This window comes from Antennarius striatus, chromosome 18 (assembly GCF_040054535.1).
Source record: "Antennarius striatus isolate MH-2024 chromosome 18, ASM4005453v1, whole genome shotgun sequence".
In the NCBI taxonomy this organism is placed as follows: domain Eukaryota; kingdom Metazoa; phylum Chordata; class Actinopteri; order Lophiiformes; family Antennariidae; genus Antennarius; species Antennarius striatus.
The window spans coordinates 747,782-774,412 of NC_090793.1; the positions used below are offsets into that span (position 1 = coordinate 747,782).

General features: G+C 45.5%; 3 protein-coding genes across 3 annotated transcripts in view; all 3 read right to left on the reverse strand.

Annotated features, from left to right (window-relative positions):
- Positions 1-552: 552 nt before the first annotated feature.
- LOC137612531 (uncharacterized) lies at positions 553-3,310 on the reverse strand. The gene is made up of 4 exons (XM_068341095.1): positions 1,504-3,310; positions 1,230-1,386; positions 1,065-1,147; positions 553-954 (listed from the first exon to the last, which is right to left on the reverse strand). Exons 1-4 carry the CDS (start codon positions 3,236-3,238, stop codon positions 911-913), a joined length of 2,019 nt encoding a protein of 672 aa, XP_068197196.1. The 5' UTR covers positions 3,239-3,310; the 3' UTR covers positions 553-910.
- Positions 3,310-6,920, reverse strand: LOC137612366 (uncharacterized). The gene is made up of 9 exons (XM_068340861.1): positions 6,839-6,920; positions 6,285-6,341; positions 5,931-6,011; positions 5,340-5,423; positions 4,624-4,906; positions 4,448-4,504; positions 4,286-4,362; positions 3,536-3,565; positions 3,310-3,446 (listed from the first exon to the last, which is right to left on the reverse strand). The coding sequence occupies exons 1-9, from the start codon at positions 6,918-6,920 to the stop codon at positions 3,349-3,351; spliced, it is 849 nt and encodes a 282-aa protein (XP_068196962.1). The 3' UTR covers positions 3,310-3,348.
- A 4,636-nt stretch (positions 6,921-11,556) lies between these two features.
- The window catches only part of kcnq3 (potassium voltage-gated channel, KQT-like subfamily, member 3), a 36,963-nt gene continuing 21,888 nt past the window's right edge, over positions 11,557-26,631 (reverse strand). The window contains exons 2-15 of the mRNA XM_068341085.1: positions 19,586-19,676; positions 19,377-19,503; positions 19,136-19,308; positions 18,772-18,945; positions 17,637-17,747; positions 17,432-17,527; positions 17,253-17,347; positions 17,084-17,110; positions 14,440-14,639; positions 14,211-14,316; positions 13,805-13,936; positions 13,630-13,725; positions 13,355-13,442; positions 11,557-13,278 (exon numbers count right to left, since the gene is read on the reverse strand). Coding sequence (XP_068197186.1) covers positions 12,580-13,278; positions 13,355-13,442; positions 13,630-13,725; positions 13,805-13,936; positions 14,211-14,316; positions 14,440-14,639; positions 17,084-17,110; positions 17,253-17,347; positions 17,432-17,527; positions 17,637-17,747; positions 18,772-18,945; positions 19,136-19,308; positions 19,377-19,503; positions 19,586-19,676 — 2,215 coding nt within the window. The 3' untranslated portion in view covers positions 11,557-12,579. The remainder of the gene's footprint in view (positions 13,279-13,354; positions 13,443-13,629; positions 13,726-13,804; positions 13,937-14,210; positions 14,317-14,439; positions 14,640-17,083; positions 17,111-17,252; positions 17,348-17,431; positions 17,528-17,636; positions 17,748-18,771; positions 18,946-19,135; positions 19,309-19,376; positions 19,504-19,585; positions 19,677-26,631) is intronic.

A 26,631-nucleotide genomic window follows, 5' to 3' on the forward strand; every position in this document is an offset into this window, starting at 1 on the left:
CCACACACTGATCATCGTTCAATCAACAGGAAATCCATCACAGGAGCGCTGACCTCAGGTCTGTTGCGTTGAGCTGCAGTTCTTCTAGCGGCCACCAGGAGCTGCTGTTTCTCCTCCTGAAGGATCACAACGTTTCTGCTGGAAACGACTAACCAGGACTTTCATTTCGCTGCTGCTGGATGTCAGAAGCTGGACGGGGTTCTGTTTTAGTGTCAGCTTCACTTCCTGAAACGGATGTGTTAGATTCTGACGTAGCTGGACTGAAACTCAAAGCCCGTCTAAGGTGATCACATGATCAGTACTGATCGATCAATGACTTATAATTCACACGTTGCTACTTTCATTTGAAATGTAAAGCTCACATTTTTGAGACTTGATCCAAACTGTAATGGTTGAAAATAAAATCCAGGTCCAGGATTTGATCGCCACATGTGTCCTGGTTTATTTTTATGTATTTATTTTTACTTTATTACACGTGACATATATTTTTATTTCTTTTTTCACCTCTTTGGTTCATAGTCACCAGCTGCTAGCATGCACCATTTAAACACCATCATAAGGCAGACAAGCTAACGCTGCTAAAACCCTCTTTAGATGACCTGCTCATCAGTAAGGTGATGTGGGAGGGGCCAAAATGGATTAATGTGGTTGTTATTAAAGTTTCAGATGAATAATGTTCATTCTCTATGGTATAAAATTCCTACAGTTCAGCTTCATAATTCCAGATTGGATCCTCTCGTCCGTCCATAATAACCTGACATCAGTGAGTAGATGAGGAAACAGGTATGAAACTGGAGCGCTGTCCAATCAGGTTTCAGGTTCTCCCGACTATCCTAACCTGGACATCAGCAGATTCTGCTTCCATACGGTCTCCAGAGGAACCAGAACTCGGCTGATGATGAAGGTCTCGTCACAGTTTGTGGCACATCTTCGACAAGCATCTCTGTTTCAGATCTGAAGAGACAGAAGGGAGGTTTTACCCGTTTCAGGAAATCTCTTGTGGATGGAGAGACTTCAGAGGATCATCAATGGGTTAATTCAATCTTTCTCTACAGTCCACCTACTTCTGGAGAAGGAGACTCTCTTGATCCTCCGACACACCTCAGACGTGTGCTGTTCGTACCAGACCAGGCTGTTTTCACAGTACCTGAAAGACCAGAATGTGAATGCTAACAGCTGCTTCCACAACGACATTTCAGTTCAATGTTTTAGCATCTTAGCGTGACAACCTTTTCATGCGTGTCTTGTGGATGACGGGTCTGCAGAGGCACTCGGAGAAGAACTTGCAGAGCTCAAAGACACACGGATGCAGCTTGTGAGTGCTAATGGTCGTAGCGCTAACAGCGATGAAGACGTCGGTCAGCTCCGGCCTCCTCCAAGGGCAACCTCTCAAGAGACAGAAACGAGTTTCACGAGTTATTTAGGAAGACGGAAGACGACCATGTATCACTCCACCGGTGATGGACCAGAGGAGGACTTGGGAACCAATCTGAGAGTCTCTACCTGGTTTTTCCATCGGGTCGCTGGGTGTCGAGCTATATGGCCCTGTAGTCCACCCAGACAAGATAGTTCCTGGTTCAGGATGGACCGGTGAAACTCTTGTCGGAACTGTTGTGGGTTTCGCCTGCTGGGAAGTAGAGCCTGGACGATGTTCAGCGATAGCAGACTGGGTCAGACTATCAACCAGCGGAAAGAGTGTGGCTTCAACTGACACCAAGGTAGACTGGGTGTGTGACGGATCTGTTACTGACGTGCGTTGGGTTGTACTCGTGGTTGATGACGCTGTTAACGAGGTGCGTTGGATTCTACCTATGGTTGATGAAGCTGTTGCTGAGGTGGGATGGGCTGTACTTATGGTTGACGGAGTTGTTCTTGAGGCGTGTTGGGTCGTACCTATGGTCGTTGGAGCTGTTCTTGAGGTGCGTTGGGTCGTACCTATGGTCGTTGGAGCTGTTCTTGAGGTGCGTTGGGTGGTACCTGTGGTCGGTGAAGCTGTTCTTGAGGTGCGTTGGGTTGTACCTATGGTCGATGGAGCTGTTCTTGAGGTGCGTTGGGTTGTACCTATGGTCGGTGAAGCTGTTCTTGAGGTGCGTTGGGTTGTACCTATGGTCGGTGAAGCTGTTTTTGAGGTGCGTTGGGTTGTACCTATGGTCGGTGGAGCTGTTCTTGAGGTGCGTTGGGTTGTACTTATGGTCGGTGGAGCTGTTCTTGAGGTGCGTTGGGTTGTACCTATGGTCGGTGGAGCTGTTCTTGAGGTGTGTTGGGTTGTACCTGTGGTCGGTGAAGCTGTTCTTGAGGTGCGTTGGGTTGTACCTATGGTCGGTGGAGCTGTTCTTGAGGTGCGTTGGGTTGTACCTATGGTCGGTGAAGCTGTTCTTGAGGTGCGTTGGGTTGTACTTGTGGTTGGTGGAACCGTTCTTGAGGTGCGTTGGGTTGTACCTGTGGTCGGTGGAGCTGTTCTTGAGGTGCGTTGGGTTGTACCTATGGTCGGTGGAGCTGTTCTTGAGGTGCGTTGGGTTGTACCTATGGTCGGTGGAGCTGTTCTTGAGGTGCGTTGGGTTGTTATTGCGGTTGATGGAGCTGTTACTGAGGTGCGTTGGACTCTACCTATGGTTGGTGGAGCTGTTAACAAGGTGTGTTGGGCTGTGCACGTGGTTGACGGAGCTGTTACCAAGGTGTGTTGGGTTGTACCTATGGTCGGTGGAGCTGTTTTTGAGGTGTGTTGGGTTGTACCTGTGGTCGGTGGAGCTGTTCTTGAGGTGCGTTGGGTTGTACCTGTGGTCAATGGAGCTGTTCTTGAGATGTGTTGGGTTGTAATTGCGGTTGGTGGAGCTGTTACTGAGGTGTGTTGGATTCTACCTATGGTTGACGGAGCTGTTACCAAGGTGCGTTGGGTTGGTGGAGCCGTTCTTGAGGTGCGTTGGGTTGTACTCGTGGTGGACGGAGGTGTTACCAAGGTGGGCTGGGGTGTACCTGAGGTTGGTAGAGCTTGAGCTGTTCTTACAAATGCAGTGGTGAGGTGAAGAGTGGTGGTTAGCAGGGAGGAAACCATTGGCTGAAAAGTCGTAGATGCGTCCGTAACTTCCGTCAGTGTCTCTTTGTCTGTAGTTACTGTTTGTGTCGTGTCCTGGTGGTCAGACGTAGTTAGCCTTTCTAGCTGGACGGTTGCATGTTGTCCAGCCGTGGCGGACGGGGGGACCGCGGTGATCTGAGCTGAACGAGGAGCCGTTTCATCCATAGCTGTCGGTGAAACTAAAGAATCCGACGCAGTTGAGGAAGAGGGCTCACAATCGTGTAGTAGCTAACTTTATAGCAATAGTAGCTAACTGCAAATCTGAACGAACCATTTCACTCACCGTGTGCGGTGGAATGAACTCTGCTGGTGAGCATGGAGCTAATCCCAGATGGAGAGATGTGGCTCAGGTTCACCAGAGGATGCTGCCATTCTGTTTACGATGGAAATGAGAACCTGATGGTTTTTTAGCGTCCAGAAGACGATAACAGAGGTTTGAAGGAGATCTTTAGAGGTTCTTACCGACAGGAAACCTGATGGAGGAGATGTTACCTGTTTGACGAAGAAGAAGGTGGCTTCAATAAAAGACCGAAACTTGAATGGGAGGCATCAGTAACTAACTTGACATACAGTATGTAAATATATATATTAAAGTAGATAAAATAAAATAAAAAAATGTTAAAAAAAAAAAAATAAAATAAAATAAAAGAAATACACCAATTTTCCTTCGGGGATTAATATAGTACATAAAATTTTTTTTTAAAAAATGTGTGAATCAGTTACAAAAACATTGGAAGCAAAATAAAAACAAAACAAAACTCAAAACTGTTAAAGCAGGAAAATCTATATATAAAACATCACAGTTTATGTTACATAAATGTTATGACATTGTTTTTATGAAGAAATAAAGTCTTAATTTAAAATAACCTCATGCATACTGACAAAGTTTAAGATAGATAGCATAATTGGCTAACAAATATTATTTATTCCTTTAATAATGTTTTGTTTATGATTTGAGGCGGTTGTTATTTTTGTCAAATATAATTTAAAAAGTTTTCAGTTCGCATAAATAAAAAGAAATTCAACTGTCTTCACCATTAATGTTAGCTAAAAGACGTCTTAGCCTGCTAGCTACGTTTGGTGGAACCTTCACCATCGACAGGAAGTTAATTTATTGTTGTAAAACATTTTTAAAAATACAACAGAAAAGTTTTTTTAATTTTAATTGTACGTTAGCGGTGATCATAACCAGAATCGGGGCCCCGGACAAACCTCTGTGGGGCCCCTCCACGATGGTCCGGTTGAACAGGGGGGTGACGGAGTCCACGTCCCACAGCCTGGACACGTCCCTGCCTGGACAGGAAGTAGACGATTCACACAAACTCCCAGCAGCCTCAGCGCTGCTGCGCTAACACGTGTAGCGTCTCGTCTTACCCATCTGCCCCCCCATCACACAAATGTAGATGCAGCCGGAGTCGTTCCTCTGGCTCACTGAGACCCAAACGACAGGCCGCCGAGTAAACGACAGGTAAACAACAGGTAAACAACAGGTAAACAACAGGTAAACAACAGTAAACAAGTAAACAACATGTTTACAGTCTACAGCTCACCTGACAGGATGGAGGCGGATTTGAAGAGCTCCTGGAGGTAACTGGTTGAGTTCCCGATCACGTCCAGAAGGATGGCCGTGAAGTCTGCAGGAGACAAGCGGGTGATGCAGGAAGAACAGAACCCAAACCTGGAACAGAACAGAACCCAAACCTGGAACAGAACCGCCCCCCAAGAACCCAGACCAGGTGCTGGACCCACCTGTCAGGTCGTTGGTCTCGTTGGTCACACAGTAACAGAACCTCCTCTGGAACGTGTTGCTCTCTATGTTTCTGATGGTGGAAACTGTAACACACACACACACACACACACACACACACACACACACACACACACACACACACACACACACGCACACACACTGCATAAACTGGTCCGATTAGAGTCTGAGTTTCTACAAGCCACCACTAGATGGAGGTGTTGTCATGCTTCAGCTGACAGACAGATAGGTAGATAGATGGATAGATAGATAGATAGATAGATAGATAGATAGATAGATAGATAGATAGATAGATAGATAGATAGATAGATAGATAGATAGATAGATAGATAGATAGATAGATAGATAGATAGATAGATAGATAGATAGATAGATAGATAGATAGATAGATAGATAGATAGATAGATAGATAGATAGATAGATAGATAGATAGATAGATAGATAGATAGATAGATAGATAGATAGATAGATAGATAGATTGATTGATTGATTTATTACTGTTGTAGACCAATAGGGTGAGTTTATGCAGCGCCAGAGAGCTGTATGACGTCACGCTGAGGAGGGAAAAGAGCTGACGGGAGCCTGGAAGACAAGAAGAAGGGCACAGGAGATTCTTTCACAAGTTATAATAATAATAATAATAATAATAATAATAATAATAATAATAATAATAATTATGATGACGATGACAATAATAATAATAGTAATGATCATAATAACAATACTACTACTAATACTACTACTACTACTACTACTACTACTACTACTACTACTACTACTACTACTACTACTAATAATAATAATAATAATAATAATAATAATAATAAGGTGGAATATTTGAGCAGGAGGAGTCTGTTTACTCCAGAAAATCACATTTTAAATTCCTCGACCGCAGTCCAGAAAACCGAGTCAAAAATGTTTCCAAGTGTTTGAGTGAACTGGTCCTTTAGTGATGCGTTCAGGGACCGACTGTCCTGCAGGCTGTTTGAGCGCTAAGTTATAAATAAATATCTAAGCTGAGGTTTAATTACAACAAGAATGAAGGATTTTCCACTCAGCCTCTGCTTGAAGGTTGTCATGACGACGTACCTGATTGGCTGCTGTTTATTAAGGTATTGACCAGGGGGGTGAGGTCGATGGCGGCCGGGTCGATGTGCTCCGCCGGGATCTCTGGGAAATAATAAGGTAAGATGAAGCTAACGGGCTCTTATTCTGGTTTTTGCTTCCATCAGCAGAGAAAAGTGGGCGTGTCCCACCATGGTGTCTGAGGGCGGAGCTAATCTGAATAACATGAGGGCGGAGTTAAAGCCGGCCTCATTAACACCATTTATTAAATAGAATCAGAGAGACGTTCAGCTGTCTAGACTCAGCAACCTGAAACAAACAAACAAACAAACAAACAAACAAACAAACAAACAAACAAACTGATGGAAGGATGATCACCTGTGGAGTTCAGGATGTGACTTTTGACCCTCTCCTCCTGCCGTCCGTCTCTTAACGCTGTCAGGAAATCAAAGACAAACAGTTTCACACATCGTTTGTTTGTTTGTTTGTTTGTTTGTCAGCAGGACCACACAAACACAAACACAGAATATAAGAGGGAGGAAAGGATCACCAGAGATTTTAGGTTCAACCAGGTTGGAATAAAGAGGAAAATATTTAGTCTTTTTAAATCCAACCAATCAGATTATCAGAATTATTGATCCCAATTTTATCAGCCTCGTGTGAAGAATGTCCAACTTTTATTGGTGTTTATTGGACATCCATGTTTTTTCCAAATTACTTTTTGTCAATTTTTCTTTTATAAAAAACAAATAAAATAACCTTAAAACCTGATTTCTATTTCTAATCTTTTAAAGTGTAAAGACGTTTCTGTTAAAACGAGATTTTTCTACTTCTTGCAGTGGATGAATGGTTGTGGGTTCTGGACCCAGCGACCCTCCTGATGACATCATCAGGGGTTCTGGTCCACCTGTGCAGGTGAGGCTCTGACCTACCGCTGCTGCAGGAGAGGAGGAGCAGGACGGACAGCCTGAAGCTGACAGGAGGATGCTGCATTGCCCTCTGGGAAATCGCCATGACGCCGCTGCCACACAGAACACAAAGACTCAGACGGGTCCAGACTCTGGTTCTGGTCCAGTCCTGGTCCTGGTCCTCACCTCAGATCAGCATCCTGACATCAGGACTCACCGGTTCTCTGGGTCCAGCTGGAGCTGAGCTGATGGTGCGTCTGCATCAGACCTGGACCGGCGTTATCACACACCCCCAGTCAGGTGAGGACACCAGACCCCCCCCCCACACACACACACCCTGTGAACGGCAGCAGCTTGGCAGCTCTGTGGGCTCCACACAAAAGTGTTTGTCTGTGGGCTGGGCGCTGATCCGTGACCCCCCCACCCCACCGCCGCCGACCCCGCTGCAAAAAATATCCAATGAAAGCCCAGATGAGATTCACCCATGTTCTGTTGTTACCATGGCAACGAGGCATCATCATCATCAGGGCGGGACTTTAACACGCTCATCTGTCGTGTCTCAAACTTTAAAAGAGCAACGATGCTAATGCTAATGCTAATGCTAAGGTAAGCTAAGTTGAATTAAACAGGTGACAGCTCGTTTGAATGTAGTTATTTAAAAACTGTTGGGCTGTTAGGCGTCAGGCAGATATCTAAACGATTCAAAATAATTTAAATAATTATTTTATTATTGATGCTCGAAAAGAAAAGTTAAACATTTAAATGGCTCCTGCTTCAGCATGAAGTTAAAATAAAACACAACCACGTGTGGCTAGAAGTGACAGAATTACTCAAATCAACAGGATTCATTAAATTGGAAAACGAGTCAAACAGACTTCATGATTTTAAAAAAATTACTTTATTTAGCTTTAATTAATCCTTCAAAGCCAAATGCATCAAACTTCTTACACGTGGCTTTCCAAATTAAATTATGAAAAAAATTTTTTTAACCATTTGTCAGACGGTTCCTTTAATATTTTACTTTCCAAAAAATATATTTTTCTTTCAATTTCTAGGAAAGTTGATGGTTCAGGTTTTACAGGGTTAAATTAGATTGATTTAAGTATTTCAGGATTTCCTCTCGCAGTAATAAAAGTGTGTTTTGTCTCTTCTGAGCTTCCGTAGAAACACAAACAAACGTCGTTCACACTCCTCCCATCACAAACCCACAGCTTTCAGTTCAGTACTTTATTAATAATTGGTGCAATTGAAAAGACAAAAAAAATTAAAAAATCAAGTAAGAATACATTTGCATATTATATCTTCAAAACAAAATCGTCAAAGTGTTTTTTTCCATACAGAGTAGAAATGGTGGTTTTTAAACCGTAATGAGATGAAGCTCAGCTGAAGGCCACTCGTGGAAAGTTACAAACTTACAAACTAATGAAAAAGAAAAAAGCCGCCGTCGTTCGAGTCGCACGAAGCTGCTGTTTATTCATCGTGTCTGTGGGGGCGGGGCTTCATTTACACAGCGAAACACTCCGCAGCTAACCGGTGGCTAGCTTCAGTAGCGAAGTCCCCACTAGGCGAGTGTCAGGGTTTTTTTTGGCACATTTTAAAGTAGCTTCCTACCTTTAAAACATCCTTCAGATTCACGTTTAAATTTAATTTATTGTTTGACGCAAAAGTCTATCGTAGTTTTTTTTTTTTTGATGGGAACAAAATAAAAAAGTCAGTGAAAGAACATCAAAGGTGTTAGCTTCTGCAGCTCCACAGAGCGGCTAATCTGAGCTAGCATTTGGACTTCAGATCATCCTAAATTCAAGGAAAAATTTTTTTTTTTGCGAAAAAAATCTACATTTTAACGTCGTTTCGAGTGTAGCCTACATTTGTAGAAGCACATGTGAATCTCAATTTGATGCTATCTAGCTAACAACGTAGCTGCTGCTACCTTCATCTTGATGTTTTAGACGGACTCTTCTCGTTTTTAGCATAGCTTAGCTTAGCACTAACACCGGTAGCAAACCTGCTAGCATCGCTGCACGTAAAGGACGTGTTTTTGTAAATGCAGCCTTCCACGTAGAATTTATCAGCAGCTCGGTGACGCGTGTTTGACAGCATTAGCAGGAAAAGCATGATTAAAATAATTTATAATAAAAAAACAAAATACTTAAAAGAACTGTACTGCAAAAGGCAAAGGCACAAATAATTCGTAGCAATTAAGATATCCGTAAAATGGTTATGTAGGATGTGTCAGTGCATTGCTTGATATGCAGTTACGAGTGCAGCCAAACGGAACGGAATAATCACAGCAAGCAGCTTCGCCTCTCCACGACACGGACGCAATAAAGTGCTCCTTTCCATTCCGAACGCACAGAAAGACTCAGACGGTGGAGCGAAATGAGCGACGCGTACGTGAGAACACTCGGAACAAACATGCTTCCTGTTTAGACGCGATGATGACGGGTTTTCAAAAGCAGCGCCAACGCGGTTCTACATTCAGAAGAGACGGAACAAACGGGACAGGAAGAGGTGAAGCTAAATACTGGGAATTTGTTCGGACGACTCCAACGGACCTGTAGAGACAAACTCCCTGATTTGAAACTAATTTTTCTTTGCAAAACGAAAGCGTTTGAAACGGCGGACAGAGAGGAGGCGTTTAAAGGCTCGTTAGCATCCAGAGACGAAGACTCACCAAAACCAAAACCGAACAATGATCTGATCACACAAACAACAGTAAACATGTCAACTTCAAACGTAAACAGGAAGTCATCCATCATGTCTGTGACAGTTAACACATAGCACCTCTCAGAGTTCAACGCTAACGTGATTAAAATGCTAACATGGCACAAGAAGATGTTTAAACTGACCGAATCAACAGTGAACGACCAATAAGAGTCGAGTCTGCTGAAGGACGGACAGACGGATGGAGGGAGGTCAAGAGTAAAGGGTGAGAAATCCAACTTACACCCAGAAACCCAACTTACACCCAGAAACCCAACTTACACCCAGAAACCCAACTTACACCCAGAAATCCAACTTACACCCAGAAATCCAACTTACACCCATGTGTGAGATAAAGTCGACTTTGACAAAGATTTACAAAATCAATCCCAAAATGTAGGTTGCCATGACAACAGACGTCATTGAGTCCTTCAAATCTTAAATGCATTAGCATAAAGTGCCCCCCCCCCCAACCCGCATCCCACATCCCACAAAATGACATGAATCAATTTCCACGCAGTCGTCATGGAGACATTTCCTATTTCAATTTAAAACAAGGAGCATGATGGTTTGATTTGGAGGGGGTTTTGCCATATCATCCACCACAGATTTAAATGTACATAAATTTATAGTGAAATCAGGCCAAAAAAGTCTTTAAACATCATCGAACACACAAACCCATGTGACCTGGAGTCTGGGTCTCACTGTAAAAACTAATGTCAGCATATTGATGTCAAAAATGAAAGTCAAATGTAAAACAAATTAAATAATGTTAATCTTAAATGAGAAAATAAAAAAACCCAATAAAGACATTTAAAATGTTTGTATGTCTGTCTCTTACATAGCTGATTTCAAGTAAGTGAAATAAAAGTTTAAAAGAAAATACTGGGTAGACTCATGAGAATAATTTCATGTTTGTCATGAAAAAAATTAATTTCATTTCTTGACCCGCCAGCCGTCTTTTCCAGAATCACTTTTTTCTCCTCATCTTGGAAGACAATTTTTTTGAACTTGCGAAATATTCAAATGCTAAATTTAACAGTAATTTGCCATGTGAATACAAAAGTACGTTGGGCAAAATAATTTCCAGCAATATTCTCATGCATGTTGGTAAATTTAAGAAGAGTTAAGATTTTCAAAGGAAGCTTGATGGTGTTTGTAGAATTTCTTTTTTTCCACACTTGGATCTGATGTCGGAATTAAATAACTAAAACGACGACTGTCACATTTCTGTGCAGCTGAAATCATAGAAAGCATCAAAAGAGCTTTGTACAAAAACAGACAGGAGGAAACCAACTCGCATTCGTAAACCCTGTGGCGTGTTTGGTCACATGACGCGGGCTGAAGCACCAATCACACGCTGACGGCGTGGCGTCAAACCGGACGATGCTTCAAGCTTCAGAGGCGCAACGAATAAAAGTCTGCAGGGATACATCGTCTGATCGTTTTATATGTGGATTATCTTTAGAATATATAAAGAAATCAATCAGAGGGAAATAAACAGCAACTAGCTAACCACCAGGAGCGTTTGTTTTACTCTTCTCGGAGCACCAGGTGGGTGGAGTTTGCATGAAATTCACGCAGTCGATGTCATTTTGTTTCTGAGTTTGATTCCGACTTTAACAAACTGAAATTTGAGGTTTTTTAACGCAGCTTTCCTTGTCATGGGGAGGAGTCACATCTGATTGGACCATTTGAACCTCCAGGTCGACGCCCCCGCTTGAATTTTGAACACGCTATAAGTGTGACGTGACGATGGGTGCGGATGTCAGATATTACATTCACCGTCATGTGATTCCTGAAGCTTTTTTTTGTTGCGGTAAATGAAAGTTTCCTTTATTTATTAAAATTAGAATATATTATTTTGAATTAATAGCATTGTTATGAAAAATGAGGGGAAAATTTTGATCACGAAAAAAAAAAAAAAAAAATTTCCTCTGAAATAGAAAGCTAATTATTGAGACATCTAAGATTTTTTTAAAATGAAAATCTCATCTAATAAACAACATTTTAATAATCTGTTTAGATGCCAGGTGGAGGAGTTTGGCACAAAGGACACTAAATACACGTGAAAGTAATCGGTAATTTTCATCAGTGTCGAGGTTTGAAATTCGAGCTAATATTTTCAAATCCTTTAAATTAACTAAATCTGCAATCAAAATGTTCGGAAACATTTATAAATCATAATCAGGTGGTTTACGTCCCTGAATTCATTTGCAAACAAAGTGGCGGAGTCAGTTTACGTTTTTATTTTTTTAAATATCAGTTGTAGATTCCGTATCCAGGAAGAGCTGACGTGAAACTCAAGAGCACAGCGGCGTGAAATTAAAGGGATGGGATCAGAAACAAAAATCCAGTTTCTGGAAAAAAGACCCGATTCGGAGCGCGACGCGGGAAAAGAAACGGAAACGTGACGACAACGACTAAACTAGTGTTTTCTCCATCTCTCTCATACGTTCAGGCAAACATACGAAGCAGGAGGAGACCCCCACCTGCCTACGCCTAACCACCCCCCCACACACCTTTGAATGCAGCATTATCATGCAGACCATGCAAAAAAACAATGACGATGTGTTCGTATAAAAAAATAGGTGTTATAAAATGGCATAGCAGGTATACGTTTCCATTCAGATGCTTTTTCCGTTTCCTGATATCCTGAACGTTGCGGTGTCTACTCTAGGAATCGCATGCGTTACATGCAGTGCGGTTGGCTTTGCAGCGATAAAGCTTTTCTGGTGTATATAGTACGTATATTTATGTTCTTTTTTTAAGAGTGCGCTGTACAGAGTTTTACTTTACAAACGGGCTGATTTCCTGTTTTTTTTTTCTGGGCAGTCTCGTTGCCATGGCTCTCCGTCTGGACGGCGGTCGGTTGGTGAGATCGGCGACGGTCTCCGAAGGTAGTCGACCTCCCGACTTTCCAGCGTCGAGGGAGATTAGACCCGACGTCCCTCTAAATGTTCTGGTCCAGAGGTGTGGCTTTGACCCAAACTGGGTTGGGTTCAGAGACTTCAACGTAAGGTCTTCTCTCCGATTTGTCCGTTCCTGTGAAGCCCCGCCTCTCAGGGCGGTGTGTTCCACACGGCGTCGCCAAAACCTTCCCCCGTGGAGGAGAGCGGTAGAGGGCCCCCGCTGGGGGTAAAGGGGTCAGTGTCTGTGTCCGTCTCCCCTTCCGCCAGGTAGCTCGGTCTGGGTCGTGCCCAGTTTTCGTCCCTGGTCACAACCCCGACATCCGCCGGTACGACCTGTCCCTCCTCCCCCTCCCGATCCCCAGAGATGCTGAAGCCGCTGGGCGATCGCTCCAGCTCCTCGTGATTCACCGACAGCATGGAGAGCGGCGAGTCGCCCCCCCGCCCCCCTGTGGTCCTGCCCAACCCCACTGACAAGTCCTGCAAGGAGCTGATGGGCAACACCGTGGGGCGTTCGGTGTAGGTGGGGATGGCGGCTGGAGCGCGGCGTTGGTGCGATGGCGGGCGCTCGCGGTCAGAGCGGGCGTGGCTTCCACCCGTCAACCCCGCCTCCTCGCCGCCACCCCTTCCTCTGCCGTAGTAGAGGTTCACCTTGCTGACAGGCACCTGGTAGGACATGTGCGGGAACGCCTCGGCGTAGTTGAAGAAAACCCGACGGATCTCACCGTTCGCCGTAGGTTCACACGCCTCCAGGGTCATGTGGGCATCGCCGGCAGAGTCCACCTGCAGGTGCTCGGTGTGCTGGATGTGCATGTCCACCAGGAAGTCCAACTTCTTCTCCATGTCCTCCACCTGAGACAGAGACACATTGCGCCTGATTTTTCTGACAACTCAACTCAACTCAATGTCTTTCACACCTGACACTCACCTGTCTCTCCACCCTGACGAATCTACCCATCATGCTTTGGTCGTCGGTATCTGGCAAGGAGGTGGCTTTGGCTGGGTAGGACTCATGCCTAGGACACAGGGATACTCAGTAGACGTGGACGACAACAGTATTTGTTATCGGGAAAGAGATCACAATATCTGGTGATACGATCAAAGAAGTGCATTCTTGCAACTGTTTTAGCCAAGTTGCTAGTTTTTACTTTAGCGAAGTCAACCGTGGTTTTACAAAATCATCATTTCCAGGTGTGACTGTACCTGGGTGACTGATTGGACGGATAGGCAAAGGGTGTTTTCTGAGTTTTCTTTTGTTTTGGGGTGAGGGGTGGTCCAGGGGCAAGAATCATGTCAATCCTGAAAGGAAGAAAAACAGGATTAGCTTTGGGGAAAAGACCAGATTCGCTTCACTTCATTTGCTTCCCTCCTTTCTGACCTTGTCTGGAGGTATTTGATTCGACAGAGCATGTCCAGATGTCCGGCAGAGTACTGCTCGATCACGTCTTTGACATCGTAAGGCCTCAGAGTTTCCTTGAACCGCTTCTTGTTCAAGAGGAATTGCATGATCCTACGAGACAAAGAGGTTGTGTTGGTGACAGAACAGTTTTGTTACTCTATCAGGTGCTCAGTGGTTGGGATTTCCTTCCAAACCAGCCTAAATCAATCATTATGGATCCGACCACATTCCCAGACCAGCCAAATCATGCAATCTTTCCAGTAACTTCTGGATCTATTGGAAATACCCTTGACACTAAAGACAAGCAACCGAAACCAGCGCCGAACCTTCGCCCACTGGCTCAGGTGAGCTGCACTAGGCCATCAGTCCATTTAAAGTCCCTGACCTGACTGCCCTGATGACCAGTTTCAGTGTGGGGATCATCTCCTCCATGAGGATGTCGGCGGGGAAGCCCCGCTCCTCTAAGGCTGGGTCCGCCAAGGCTCCGGCATCTGACAAAGATAAGAGGTAAGAGTCCTGACGAAAAACGCAAAGTCCTGGGTTAAGTGCCTGAACTGGACTCTTGTAGACCAAACCTATGTTTTAATTTGGGATGACCTACATCGTTTCCCTACCTTCAGAGCTCTGGCGGAGTGTGTACGCCTTCATTCGGAAGGCGGTGCGGAAGCGTTCCCGGTTACTGAAGCCGGCAGGTTTGGGCTCCTTGGAGGGACTTTCTTCGATGGAGTCAACGTTACCTGTGATCTTCTTGCCTGTTCCAACCGATGGCCGTGCATTCGGAAGGCGAACCCGCTCCAGGATACTCAACTTTTGGCTAAAATAGAAGACAGAATCAACAGTGTGGAAAACAGGAACACCGTAGGACAGTCTCATACCAAGGGGCGACCAGCTGGAATCTCTCAAGTCTTACAACTCAGAGCTCCTAAAGCAGCTCCTGTCTCGGGATTCAAACGTCCTCTTGCCTGAACTCTTGTTTGGATGTCCTCACCTTTAAACTCTAAAGACTTGATGGGCAAATCTATCACACTGAGGAGCTCCAATGGAGCTCTGGAAACTCTAGAGGTCTGGGCAACCCAACTCTCAATCTCGATCTACCACATACTGTACCTTGAAGGGGTCTTAAACGTACAGTCTTTTTTACATTTTTCAACATGTTTGATCAAAGCCTCCGACATCTGACGGGGGTTTGGGGAAACTTTGACAACCTTCAACAGTCTACTGTCTTCCTGAGCTCGCATCAGATATTCCTATCGTCTCATCTCCGCTACAGCTTTCCTTGAGTCAGACTCGACTCACGGAGGAATTAAGCTCTTGCGGTCCGCCGCCTCGCCGTAATAATCCTCCTCCATCGTCCAATGGCTGACAATATTTGGCAGCACAAAGGCGAGCGCTCCCCGGGTAAAATAAGACTCCTGTTTGCCTTGGAGGAGGCAGGGAGGTGGGGTAATCGGAGCCGACAACAGACCTAGCGTTCTCAGCGACTTTTCTCCCACAGCAGACAAACAATATGAGGCTCTACGTGGGGGGGTGGAATGGAGGCAGCAGATTACTGCGCTGAGAGGATACAGAATAGGAAGCTTTAAAGGAAGAGAGGCGCTTTCTGAACGCCTTTCAATCGAATAAAGAGCAGAAAATGACCTGTGATTATCTAATGGCTGCTGCTAAACCAGGCAACACAACTATAGGAAAATAATGTAACCCCCCCACGAGGGGTGTGGCGTCATCAGAAACACACCGGCTGCAAAAGGTTTTCTACGAACCGGGTCTGATTTGAATTATTTTATTGCTTTTTATGAGCTGAACAAAAACGTTAAATCCCATGTCGGATCGGTGAAGGAGGAAGAGGAGGGTCAAAGGTGAGGATGAAGAGTCTGGGTGGTTTGATGTGGGCGTCAGAATTAAAAGCTAAAAAATTTAAAACCAAAAAATTTAAAACCGGTGAAGCAAACATTTTTTATTATAGAAGGACGTCGACTAATAAAGTTCACATTTTATTACAGGGAACGACTTTATTTGAGTTTATTTATCATGTTTGATGTTCGGCTCTAAATGAAGACGGAGTAAAACTGTCGGAGAAGCTGGCATCGTTCCAGAAACACACACACACACACACACACACACACACACACACACACACACACACACACACACACACACACACACACACACACACACTCTTATCTCCTTGTTGGACATGGCAGCTCTGTTGTACTTCCTGGCGTTCGTCCACCTCTTCGCTCAGAACGAGATAATTCAGCGCCGCTGATCCGACGAGGGACTGGATTCCGTCTCTACCTCCCTCTGTTCTCTCTCTTTCCTTCCCTGCCTCCTCTTTTCCTCCTTTCTACCCTTCTTTTCTCCCCTTCTTTCTCTCCACCTCCCTTCTCTTTGTTCACAACAGTCGTTCAGATCATCATCTTTTGTTTTCCGTCTCTATTTTAATTTCAATCCTCAGCTTTAAGCTCCGCCCCTCTCCAGAACAGATTCTGGGATTCTAAATTTCTGCAAACCGTGTTTTATTTGTTCATTTATGACTCATCATGTCCTCATTCTAGAACACGTGTCATATTACTGTTAGATTACACGAGTATTACTGTAAATAAAAATGTATCTATGACGACACATTCAAACGTACAAGATCAACTTTTGTTCTGCGCCGTGTCTGGAACACTTTTCCTCTGGGACCCCCCCCCCGACCTGATGGCGGTTCAACGCCCCCGTTGTTGCTGCTTTCAGCTGCTGTAACTTAATCCGGCGCATCGAACAGGAACAGGAGGCCTCAGTGGAGGCCAGGAGGCGTCGGGACAGAACGCTTCAGTGTGGGGGGGCTACGACCCAACCGGGGGGAGGAAGAGGAGGAAGAGACCGCCCACATGTCACCAGCGAAGGCTGACCCTTTTCAAAAACCACCCCAGCGCTGTTTATCCTTTAAACCAGGGGGGTCAAACTCATTTTCACCTCAAAGGGTCAGATGTAACTAATAAATGTAACTAAATGTAACTAATAAATGTAACTAAATGTAACTAAATGTAACTAAATGTAACTAAATGTAACTAAATGTAACTAAATGTAAATAAATGTACTTCCTATCTCACTTCCTGTTTGTCGTGACATTTATTCCATCGGGTTCATATCATAATCGACGAGAAGCACAACAACAGAGATATTCCAGGAGAGCGCTTCTAGCCCGAGCGGCTAATTAAAGCGCTATCAGGGAGACTCATCTCTGATTGGCTGGGATTAGAGAAGAGGTCCTACCTGGCTATGGCCTCCAGGTGATCCTTCCTTTGGACAGAGAAGGAGAGAGAGAAAGAACAGGATGGAAGTTAAAAACAGGATGGAGGTCTGGCGTGACTCCTGATGCTAACCGGCGCTAGCCTGTTCTCGTTGGCGGTGGCGTTCTATTTAACGTCAGGTGGGCAGTTACCTGAAGCAGGGAAGAGCGATGATGGTTTCGTAGAATCTCCAGGTGGCGATGAGGTCCTCCCTGATGGGGTTGGTGGAGTAGTACCTCCAGGCGGACTGGAAGAAAACACAACGGGGAGTCTGGGTCAACACATGGTCGATGACTCGCCGAGGCGTCGCTGGGGTCATGTGACGTCTCACCTGGATGAGTCCGGCGGCGGGATGTCGGCGCTTCTCAAAGTGCTTCTGTCTGTGCTGCTCCTGGACCTTCAAGGCCAGACCCGATCCCAGAATCCCCTGCAGGCACAGAAAGACTCATGAACGAGCGACGACCGGCGGCCGGTTGAAGCTCCGCCTCCACCCGTAGGTGGAGCCGAGTTTGGTGAACACACAGAGGAATACCCACCGCAGGTAGTGCGAAGAATGAGACGCCGATCAGGGCGAAGGTGCCAGCCAGCAGGCGTCCCGCCCACGTCTTCGGGGTTTTGTCGCCGTAGCCGATAGTCGTCAAGGTGATCTGGAAAGAGATGAGGAGGTGTCACCCGAAGGGTTAAACCTGAACGTCCTGGCGTCAGGTCAGTAGAGGTCACCAACAGGGTACATTAGGACTTCACCTTTAGTCGCATTTGAGGAGGAGGTCACGTGACATTTAGCGTAGCGGCTACACTACAGGGTGACCTAGCGTCCACCTAAAGCGAGCGAGTCGCCCTTCGTGACCGGGGTCACCTGACGTTTGAAGGGGTCACAAAGGGCAGCTTGCTCAAGGACGCCTCAGGCGGATGCTGGCTAGCTAGCTCACACATCGTTGATCAAGGGGGATTTAGCTAGACAACTAGCTCCCTCTTGTTCAACAACTTCCCTGATAGGAAGAGAACTATTTGAGAAGGAGGGTCCGCCAACACTAGACCGCCAAGCAGAGTCTCAGGGTGACCCCGGCATTTGAAGGGGTCACAAAGGGCAACTCGGTTAAGGATGCCCAAGGATGCAGGGATCGCTAGCTAGCCAACTAGCTCCCTCGTGTTCAAGAGCTTCCCTGATAGGAAGAGAACTATTTGAGAAGGAGGGTCCGCCAACTCCAGACCGCCCAGCAGAGTCTGGGGGTGACTCCAGCATTTGAAGGGGTCAGAAAGGGCAACTCAGTCAAGGATGCCCAAGGATGTAGGGCTAGCTACATCCTTGGGCATCCTAGCTATCTCTCTGGTTGAAGGGCTTCCCTGATAGGAAGGGAACTATCCGACACGGAGGGTCCGCCAACACAAGACCGCCCAGCAGAGTCTGGGGGGGACTTGCTCAAGGATTCCTCAGGCGGACACTAGCTAGCTAGCTCTCTGGTTGGAGAACATCCCTGATTGGAAGGGAACTATCTGAGTGGGAGGGTCCATCAAGACCGGACCACCCAACCGAGTCCGGCTCAGCGACACGGATTCATTTGACAAATTCTGGAAATCTGGGCGTTCCTTCTTATGTGATGGAAACCTTTTGACATACGATCAAAGACGGAACAGCGTTCAGGTATTTTATCGATGATGTCATCTACGTACCAGCCCCCACCACAGCGCGTCGGCATACGTGTCAAAGTCCTGCGTTTTGGCCTGAACCGTCGGACTATCGTGGTCGGACACGTTGACGGAGACGTCGTCCTTCTCCACCAGGTAGACCAGGAAGGACGCCAGGATCAGAGACAGGAAGCCGATGTACCAGGCGGTGATCAGCTCCTAAGCAGAGCAGAGCAGAGGTGGATTCTGGGATTTTATCCCACCTGGTGTCAAACCGGAGGCTAAGAACCACAGATCGCCCCGCAGAGTCTCGGGGTGACTCCAGCATTCGAAGGAGTCACAAAGGGCAACTCGGTCAAGGACGCCTAAGGGGTCCTTGACCTTCCTCCTCCTCCTCCTCCTCGCTTACCTTACTGTGAGCGTAGATGGCCGACCCCAGCAGCTTCCAGGTCCCCCCCCTCCGGTCCATCCGCAGCATCCGCAGGATCTGAAGGAAGCGGAGGCTGCGTAGGGAGGTGGCCAACACGTTACCTTGGTTACGCACGGCCACCACCGGCACCGAGGCGATCAGGACGAAGATGTCTGAGGAAGAAGAGCTGGTCACGTCACCGTCCAACCTGTCATTACGTCTGACGCTCTTAAGGTTTTACCCAGAATGCACAGGGGTTTGCGAGCGAACTTCAGCCGCCCCCTCCAGCCTTTGTAGCGACAGCAGCATCCCGCCGCCCAGATCCTCAGAGCAAACTCCGCGCCGAAGATGAAGATGGCGAATGTTTCCTGGACGCAAGTAAATCAGAATCAGTGCATCAAAGTTTAGCTGAAGCGTGAAGGTTCCCCCAGTTTACCCAGTTGGTCTCACCAGTATAACCAGCCAGTGTGCAGACACCTTCTCATGCTCTCTGAACGTGGTCAGGATGGCCAGAATCAAACAGCCCAGGACGATTAAAAACCTGCACACACAGAATCGAACAGAATTAAAGGTGATTCAAAAAGAAATAATTAAAGATCCAGAAAAAGAGACAAAAATATTAGGTCAAATCTTCCTGCTTCAGCCACTAGAGGGAGCTGCTCCTCTACCGTCTCTTCAAACTCAGCTTTAGTGACTTAGAAATAAAACTTTGTAGCCTGTAAACATCCTTTTTTGGATAATTCTGAATAACCGACTGAGGGAATCGACGGTTTATCGGCTTCATATTAAATGCGACTCCTGATTTTTCGGCTCCCTGGAGGAACTCGTATCAGAGGATCAAATTAAAAAAGCAATAACGCACATTATCAGATGCTGTGGACGGTGATCCGGGCCCCAGGTTAGGGTGGTCCCGAAGTACTTCATCCAAAATAAGAGCAAGGAATGCTGGGTAATGATAGTTGGGTTCTAACTGTGGAGAAGTTTCCTTTTAATAAAGCTGAAAACAATTATATATATATATATATATATATATATATGTATATACACACAGTATGTTAAAATTTAAATTTAAATTAAAAAATTGAATGCGTTTGTTTTTTATGCACAGCTAAAAGCTAAACGACAGGAAGTTGCCTTTGACGTTGGTCCCGCTGCCGTTAGCCCATGCCTAGCTTGAATCGTAGCCACATCGCCCCCTACCTTGTCTGGTGGTATTGCAGCTTACGTTCACATCTGTAAGCAGGAACCAACCAGCACGCAGCGAAACTCTGCACCACTGATGGCTCCACCCCTTGACCTCAATCCCTAACCTGATGAAGGTCTGCAAGGCCACGCCCATCAGAACATGATTATCCTACAGCCGCCCTGGAGCGTCGTTGAACGGCGCGGCGCCGTTTATCGCCACGCTTCCTGTCCCCGACATGAAACCGGAGCGTCTCTCCTCAGTTACCCAGAGGGCGGCGATAACAACGGAGCAGGTCGATGCTAACTCGATCCGACAGATAGCGATCTGCAAACAGCCGGCGTCCGTTCAGACAGCAACGGGGCGGGGCCAGAGGTCGGACGCATCGATGAAACGCTAAACGTTAGACGCCAACACGCGCTAGAGTGCATTTACGGGCGTAAACAAATAGAAATAGATCCGCCGCCAGAGCTTCCATCAAACCGGACGCCATCATGGTGGAACGCCAGAATCAGCCCTCGGCCAATCAGGCGAGGGATCCAATCTGTGATGTTGATTTTTCCACCAATCACATCGGAACATTTCATATTGTCATATTTTCTTGTTTTTGACGATGATGTCATCTTAACTTCCTGTGACTTCAGCGACTGAACATCGTGGATCGTTAGCTTTTTGTAGCTGCTGCTGCTAGCATTAGCGAGGTTAGCCAATTATGTTTGATTAAAAACACATTTTCTTTTTTTAATTTTAGATGATTCAAGAGAAAAAAGTCAAAAAAGTCGACTCAAACGTTTGACTTCAGTCGACGGTATTTTAATGAGCTCATTAGCGCTAAAGTTCACGTTGTATTTTCTGTATTACAGGTCATGTGGTCTTAGCGCTAACAGCCTCCCCTCCTCTCCATTATACCGGCCCCAGCAGGGCCGAGCCTTCACCGGGCCCCCCCCCCAAGCCGATCCCCCCCTGAGGATTCCTAACAACCAATTTGCCGGCGAGATTCAATAAAGGGAGTGCATGCGATGCAGTTCTGACAGTTAATTTGCTCGGCGATATGCAAAGGCTGGTGGGAAAGGATGGCGGCGGCGGCGGCGCGCTGCTAACGACCGCGGTCGCAAGGACGAGATGAGAGGCGTCCATCTTTATCCCGCCGGGGGTGACGACGGCGGCCGGAGTCCGGCAAAACCCTCCTGGTGAGGAGTGGGAGCGGATCGGGGACCAGAAGCGTCTAGCCTAGCGTCACTCGCTAAATTCACCCCGAGCGCCGCCTCGCAGGACGCACACGACCCCCCCGTGACCTCTCACCCTCAGCGGGAGGGAGATCAGATTTTGCCGGCGTTTGCAGTGAGAAAGCTGCACATAATGGATTTTTCTTTTGTCGCTGGGGGGGGCCAAGTCCGCAGCGGGAGGGGGTGCGATTTGGGATTTGCTGATCGTGCAGATCAGCTGTTTGGCGAGGAACATCTTGACCTCTGGATGTGCTGCATCGTTTGTCCGGGATTGTGTGTTTTTCGTTGGGGGGGGGGGTTATTCCAACATCGCCAGCTTGACGGTTTCACTGACGTATAATCCCGTTGCTGGGGGGTTCGTCTTCATCATCATCACCGTGACAACCTCACCTGAAAGTCAACATGTGTATGGGTTTGTCTAAAGGAGAAGAACGGCGTCACCCGCATAGACGAGTCGTCATCCATCATCACATGACTGCTGTAAAATAGAACAGTGCTTATCTAAAAAACGACAAAAAGTGCGGAAAGTGAGGCATTCTGGGAAATGTAGGACATCCCAAACAGACTGAGAGGAAGTAAAGTACTTTTGTTCTTGTGTCTCTCAGCTGATTCCGTCCTCCGTCTTTAATTATGGTGACTTTCCCTCCAGTTTCCTGCCGGGGAAACTGACGCCTCATCAGGAGTCAAGGACCAGATCTCAAATCCTGAGCGCTAATTATCTTAGATTTTCTGACCGTATAATTAGGGTCATTCCAGAGGAAATGAGATTCGGTGACGCCTCCCTGCTCCGTCAGTAACGGATGGAGAGACGGGAGGAAGACGGAGACGCTTCAGAAGGATTCTGAGGAGGAGAGACGAGGGGAAAGGACATCTGAGCCTCCAATGAACAAAAACTGTTTCCTTAAGAAAAGACTTCCAAATTAACGATTTGGAAAGACAGGAAACAGGACGGATTTACGTCATTTGGAGTTCATGTTACCTCCAGAAAGTAGTGCATCCCTGGGATGCGCTTCAAAAACTGTGTGCATCCCAACACGACGTTACTGCATCCCAAAAGTAATAACAGAACATACGCCAGAAGCCCTGTGCAAAGACTGAGTTTAACCAATAGTACAATATAAAAACTAAACAAACTGTTAATTTTAACGATTTTATTAGTAATGACGTCAAAACTGTTTAAGTTTTAAAAAAAGTAGAATTACATAAACAAATAATGGAATCATTAAATCACTAATAAACCATTAAAAGCTGATAAAATCAGAATAAAACATATATTATCAAGCTGTAACAACCCCCGTGACCCACAAGGAAACGGAAACGTTTTTCTGTACTATATGAAACAACGTTATAGATTCATAAAAAAAATATTATTTAAATATATTCATTAATGAGGTTTCGATTAATTTAAATATTTAAAATCAGTTAAAATCAGATTCAGTAAAACAGAACGAATTTCAAACACGTAGAAGAACCGTAACGCTAACCGTGATGCTAACCGTAACGCTAACCGTGATGCTAACCGTGATGCTAACCGTAACGCTAACCATACCAGGTACAAACTACCTTCATTGTGAAGTGTTTTATTTTCCATCCTCAGACGGCGCAGCTGATCACTCCCTCGATCAATCACGGCGATGCCCTATCAATTAATCAATCAATCAATCATTCGGCCTCATCTTCCTGCGACGCCCGTTTGGAGGTTATTACCAGCAAACAGAGCGACAGAGAAAAATCACGCTATTAAGCGTCCCGGAGGGAAACGCATGCTTTTTAATGAGCAGTCGTTTGTGTTTGTTCACCAGAACCGTGGAGATTTATTAACGTGATTGATTGAATTATTACTGTATGGGGGGAGGGGTTAGGGGGCGGAGTCAGAATGACCAGCTGTCGCTGGGACGACAAGGGGAACGAGCAATGATGGGGTGAGGTGTCTGATGGGGGGGCGGGGTCACAATGGATTAATTTTGTCACATGTTGAATATTAATTAGTTGACAAACAACAAACAAAGTTTAGTTTTATTTACACTCAAAAAATGACAAAAAACTTTAATAAAAAACGTTTAAAATAAAAGAAATACACGATGATGAACATCAAAACATGTTGCATCCTAAAACTACACATCCCAGAATGCATCCTGATTTTGTTATCACCCGCTGAAAACATGTGTCCAGTAGGTGTCAGTAGGGAGACAAGCTCCGCCCACTTTAGAGGAGGAAAAACTGCCTTAAATCAAAGTCCTTTAAACTAGTTTTTCTTTCGTACTTTAAAAATTCAGCACCGGATGTTGTTGTTTAATTTTAATTAATTAAATTAAATTAAAATTAAAATTAAAATTAAAATTAAAATTAAAATTAAAATTAAAATTAAAATTAAAATTAAAATTAAAATTAAAATTCAGCACCAGATGTTGTTGTTGTTGACGTTTGCTTATGCTTTGAAATATCTGTTTAGCGTAGTATGCTAACCAGCAGTTAGCTGTTGCTACAAATGCCACCCTGACAGACGGATCGTGAATCAGACGCTCGGAGGATAACCGGCTGTTTGAAGCCTCCGAGTGATGATGGTGATTGACCCACCATGATGGAGGGAGAGAGCGCTGAACGCCATTAGCATCAGGATGAAACGAAACGCCGCCGCGGCGCTTCTGTGGAAACGTTTTCAAACCGGTTTGTCTTCGTAAACGAGGCAGGACGAATAAATTTGCACCCGACAGGAAGTCAAACGACGCCTCTGATGTGAGGAAGGGGGAAAACGACAGGAAGTGTCAGAAACTCGTCAGGAGGAACTGAAGCGTCCTGATGAACGCAGGTTCGCCAGAACCCCAACGGATCTAAACGAGACGTTAGGAGCGTCCAGATGGTCCACAGATGGCTGACTCAGCAGAAACAGAACCTCTTCACCCATTGGTCGTTAGCGCTGGAAACACACTAGCTAGCGCTAACATGAACATCATGTTTTTAAAGGATGCATCTTAACATACGACTGTTTTTACGTCACTTTGATTCAACGTACAGTGGTACCTCTACTTACGAACGTCTCTACGTGCGAAATTTTCTACTTACGAAACGCCCCAACAAGAAAATATTTCCTCTAGTTACGTGAGAATTTTAGAGTTACGAAAGGTAAAAATACAGTATGGGCTGATACTCTCAGCTCCCACAGGTTCCTGAACGCAACATTCTCATAGCTGCTCTGCCATTGGCTATTACCTAGCATCCTGGCATCCCATTGGCTCAGAGGGACCTCTGTGTGTATCTAGATAGGTGTCTATGCAGCGTCCTCCTCATTCGGCCCTCGACCCCTGAGGTGTTCTGATAGTTTTACGTAAATATATTAACTTTTAGAGTATTCACTATGGACCCCAAGAAAGTGACGGAGAAAAGAGGAAAAGAAAAGACGAAGAAAAGAGTTTTTTTGTCCGTACAAACAAATCAAGAGATGATAGAAAAGCCTGAAAAAGGGATGCGTTTGGTTGATCTCACCAAAGAATATGGCCGTAATGCATCTACAATCACCACGTTATTAAAACTAAAGGAAGTTTAAGGAGTTTAAGGCGTGCGTGGGTGGTTGGAGAAGTTCAGGAGGAGGACTGGAATTCACTCTGTTGTTCATGGGGGGGCAAGAGGGCATGAACCAAAGAGGGAAAAAAACAATGAGGAAAGCAGTTAAAAGGTAAATTTGCATGGAAAACGCGTCTCGACTTGCGAAATTTTCTACTTTTTAAATTTCTATCAGAACCAATTAATTTCCTCAGTAGAGGCACCACTGTGTTACGAAATCAAATCAACTTCCTGTCTTGTTTTGCGCCCCCTTGTGGCAGAAAAGAGCATTTCCTCAGCTTTCGAATTTGGTTTCTTCTTCTACATTATGGATTAAATTTAATTCCTGGGCTGATTTTAAATGTATTTTATGAGTTTATGAGTCGAATGCGAAAACAGCAACAACTGAAGGAGGTCGGTTCCACCCAGGAAGACAAATGGTGGAGATCGGGACGAGGAGTCGGGCTGCTTCCATTTCCAGGAAGTGCAGATTAGCCCCAGCAGAAATGATGATCTGCTTGTAGTAAATATTGATTTCCTGAGCCTGCAGAGATAAATCAGCCTCGTGTCGGTCGCCCCGGTTAGTTAGGCCTTAAATGAACACTCGTGTAAAAATCAAAGGGTTAAAACAACCGGCGGTCGGGTCCGGATGTTTAAGGTGAGACTTTAATTGTGATTTATCCTCACACCATCTGCAGCATCTGGACCTTCGGGATTCGGTGGCGTCCTAAAAAATTATGCAAATGAAGATCTGGCGGCGCCGCATCCATCACGAGACGCCCGACCGGATCTCCTGAGAAGATGAAGAGCATCCATCGACGGATGGGGAGTCAGCCGAGTGTGTCTTCATCAGCCAAGAGGTTTCTGACCAGTATCTGGCGTGTTGTCATGGCAACAAAAGGAAAAAAAACAACCCCAATTTGGTTTCTGTATAAACAGGGTGGTGCAACACTACGGAATCCATCCATCCATCCATCCATCCATCCATCCAATCATCCGTCTGGTTCTTTTCCAGCTCCTCCTCCGAGATGAAGGGCGAACCAATCAGATTCATCAGCCGTCCAGAAATAGTTTAAAAAATGACAACATTTTTGTTTTGTTTTGTATTTATATATTTATAAGTTTTAATGGTGACTCATCCAAAATGATCTGTTATGATCCGGAAACAGGCGACCAATCAAAAGCTCTTTATCTCCAGGAGGCGGAGTTTGTAGCCCGATTTGTTTCTGTGCAGATAAAAATTAAAAATCAGGTCAGGAGTTCAGAAGTTAAATTTAAATTCTTCTTCTGTTTGAAAAATAATGAAAATTCAATTTGTTTTTTTATTATTTTTTTTATTTTTATTTTTTCAAGAATGCAGTCATCACAGCTGAGTCATCCCCCCCCCCCCCGATGACATGAATTGTTTATTTCCATGACAACATCCCCTCACAGAAGATCCCTGTCTCCACATCACCATGGCGACGGCTCCCCCTTTACCCCCGCCAGACGTTTCAGGGATTTGCCGGTTGTACCTCATCTCTGAGCGTTTCCATGGCGACGCCAGT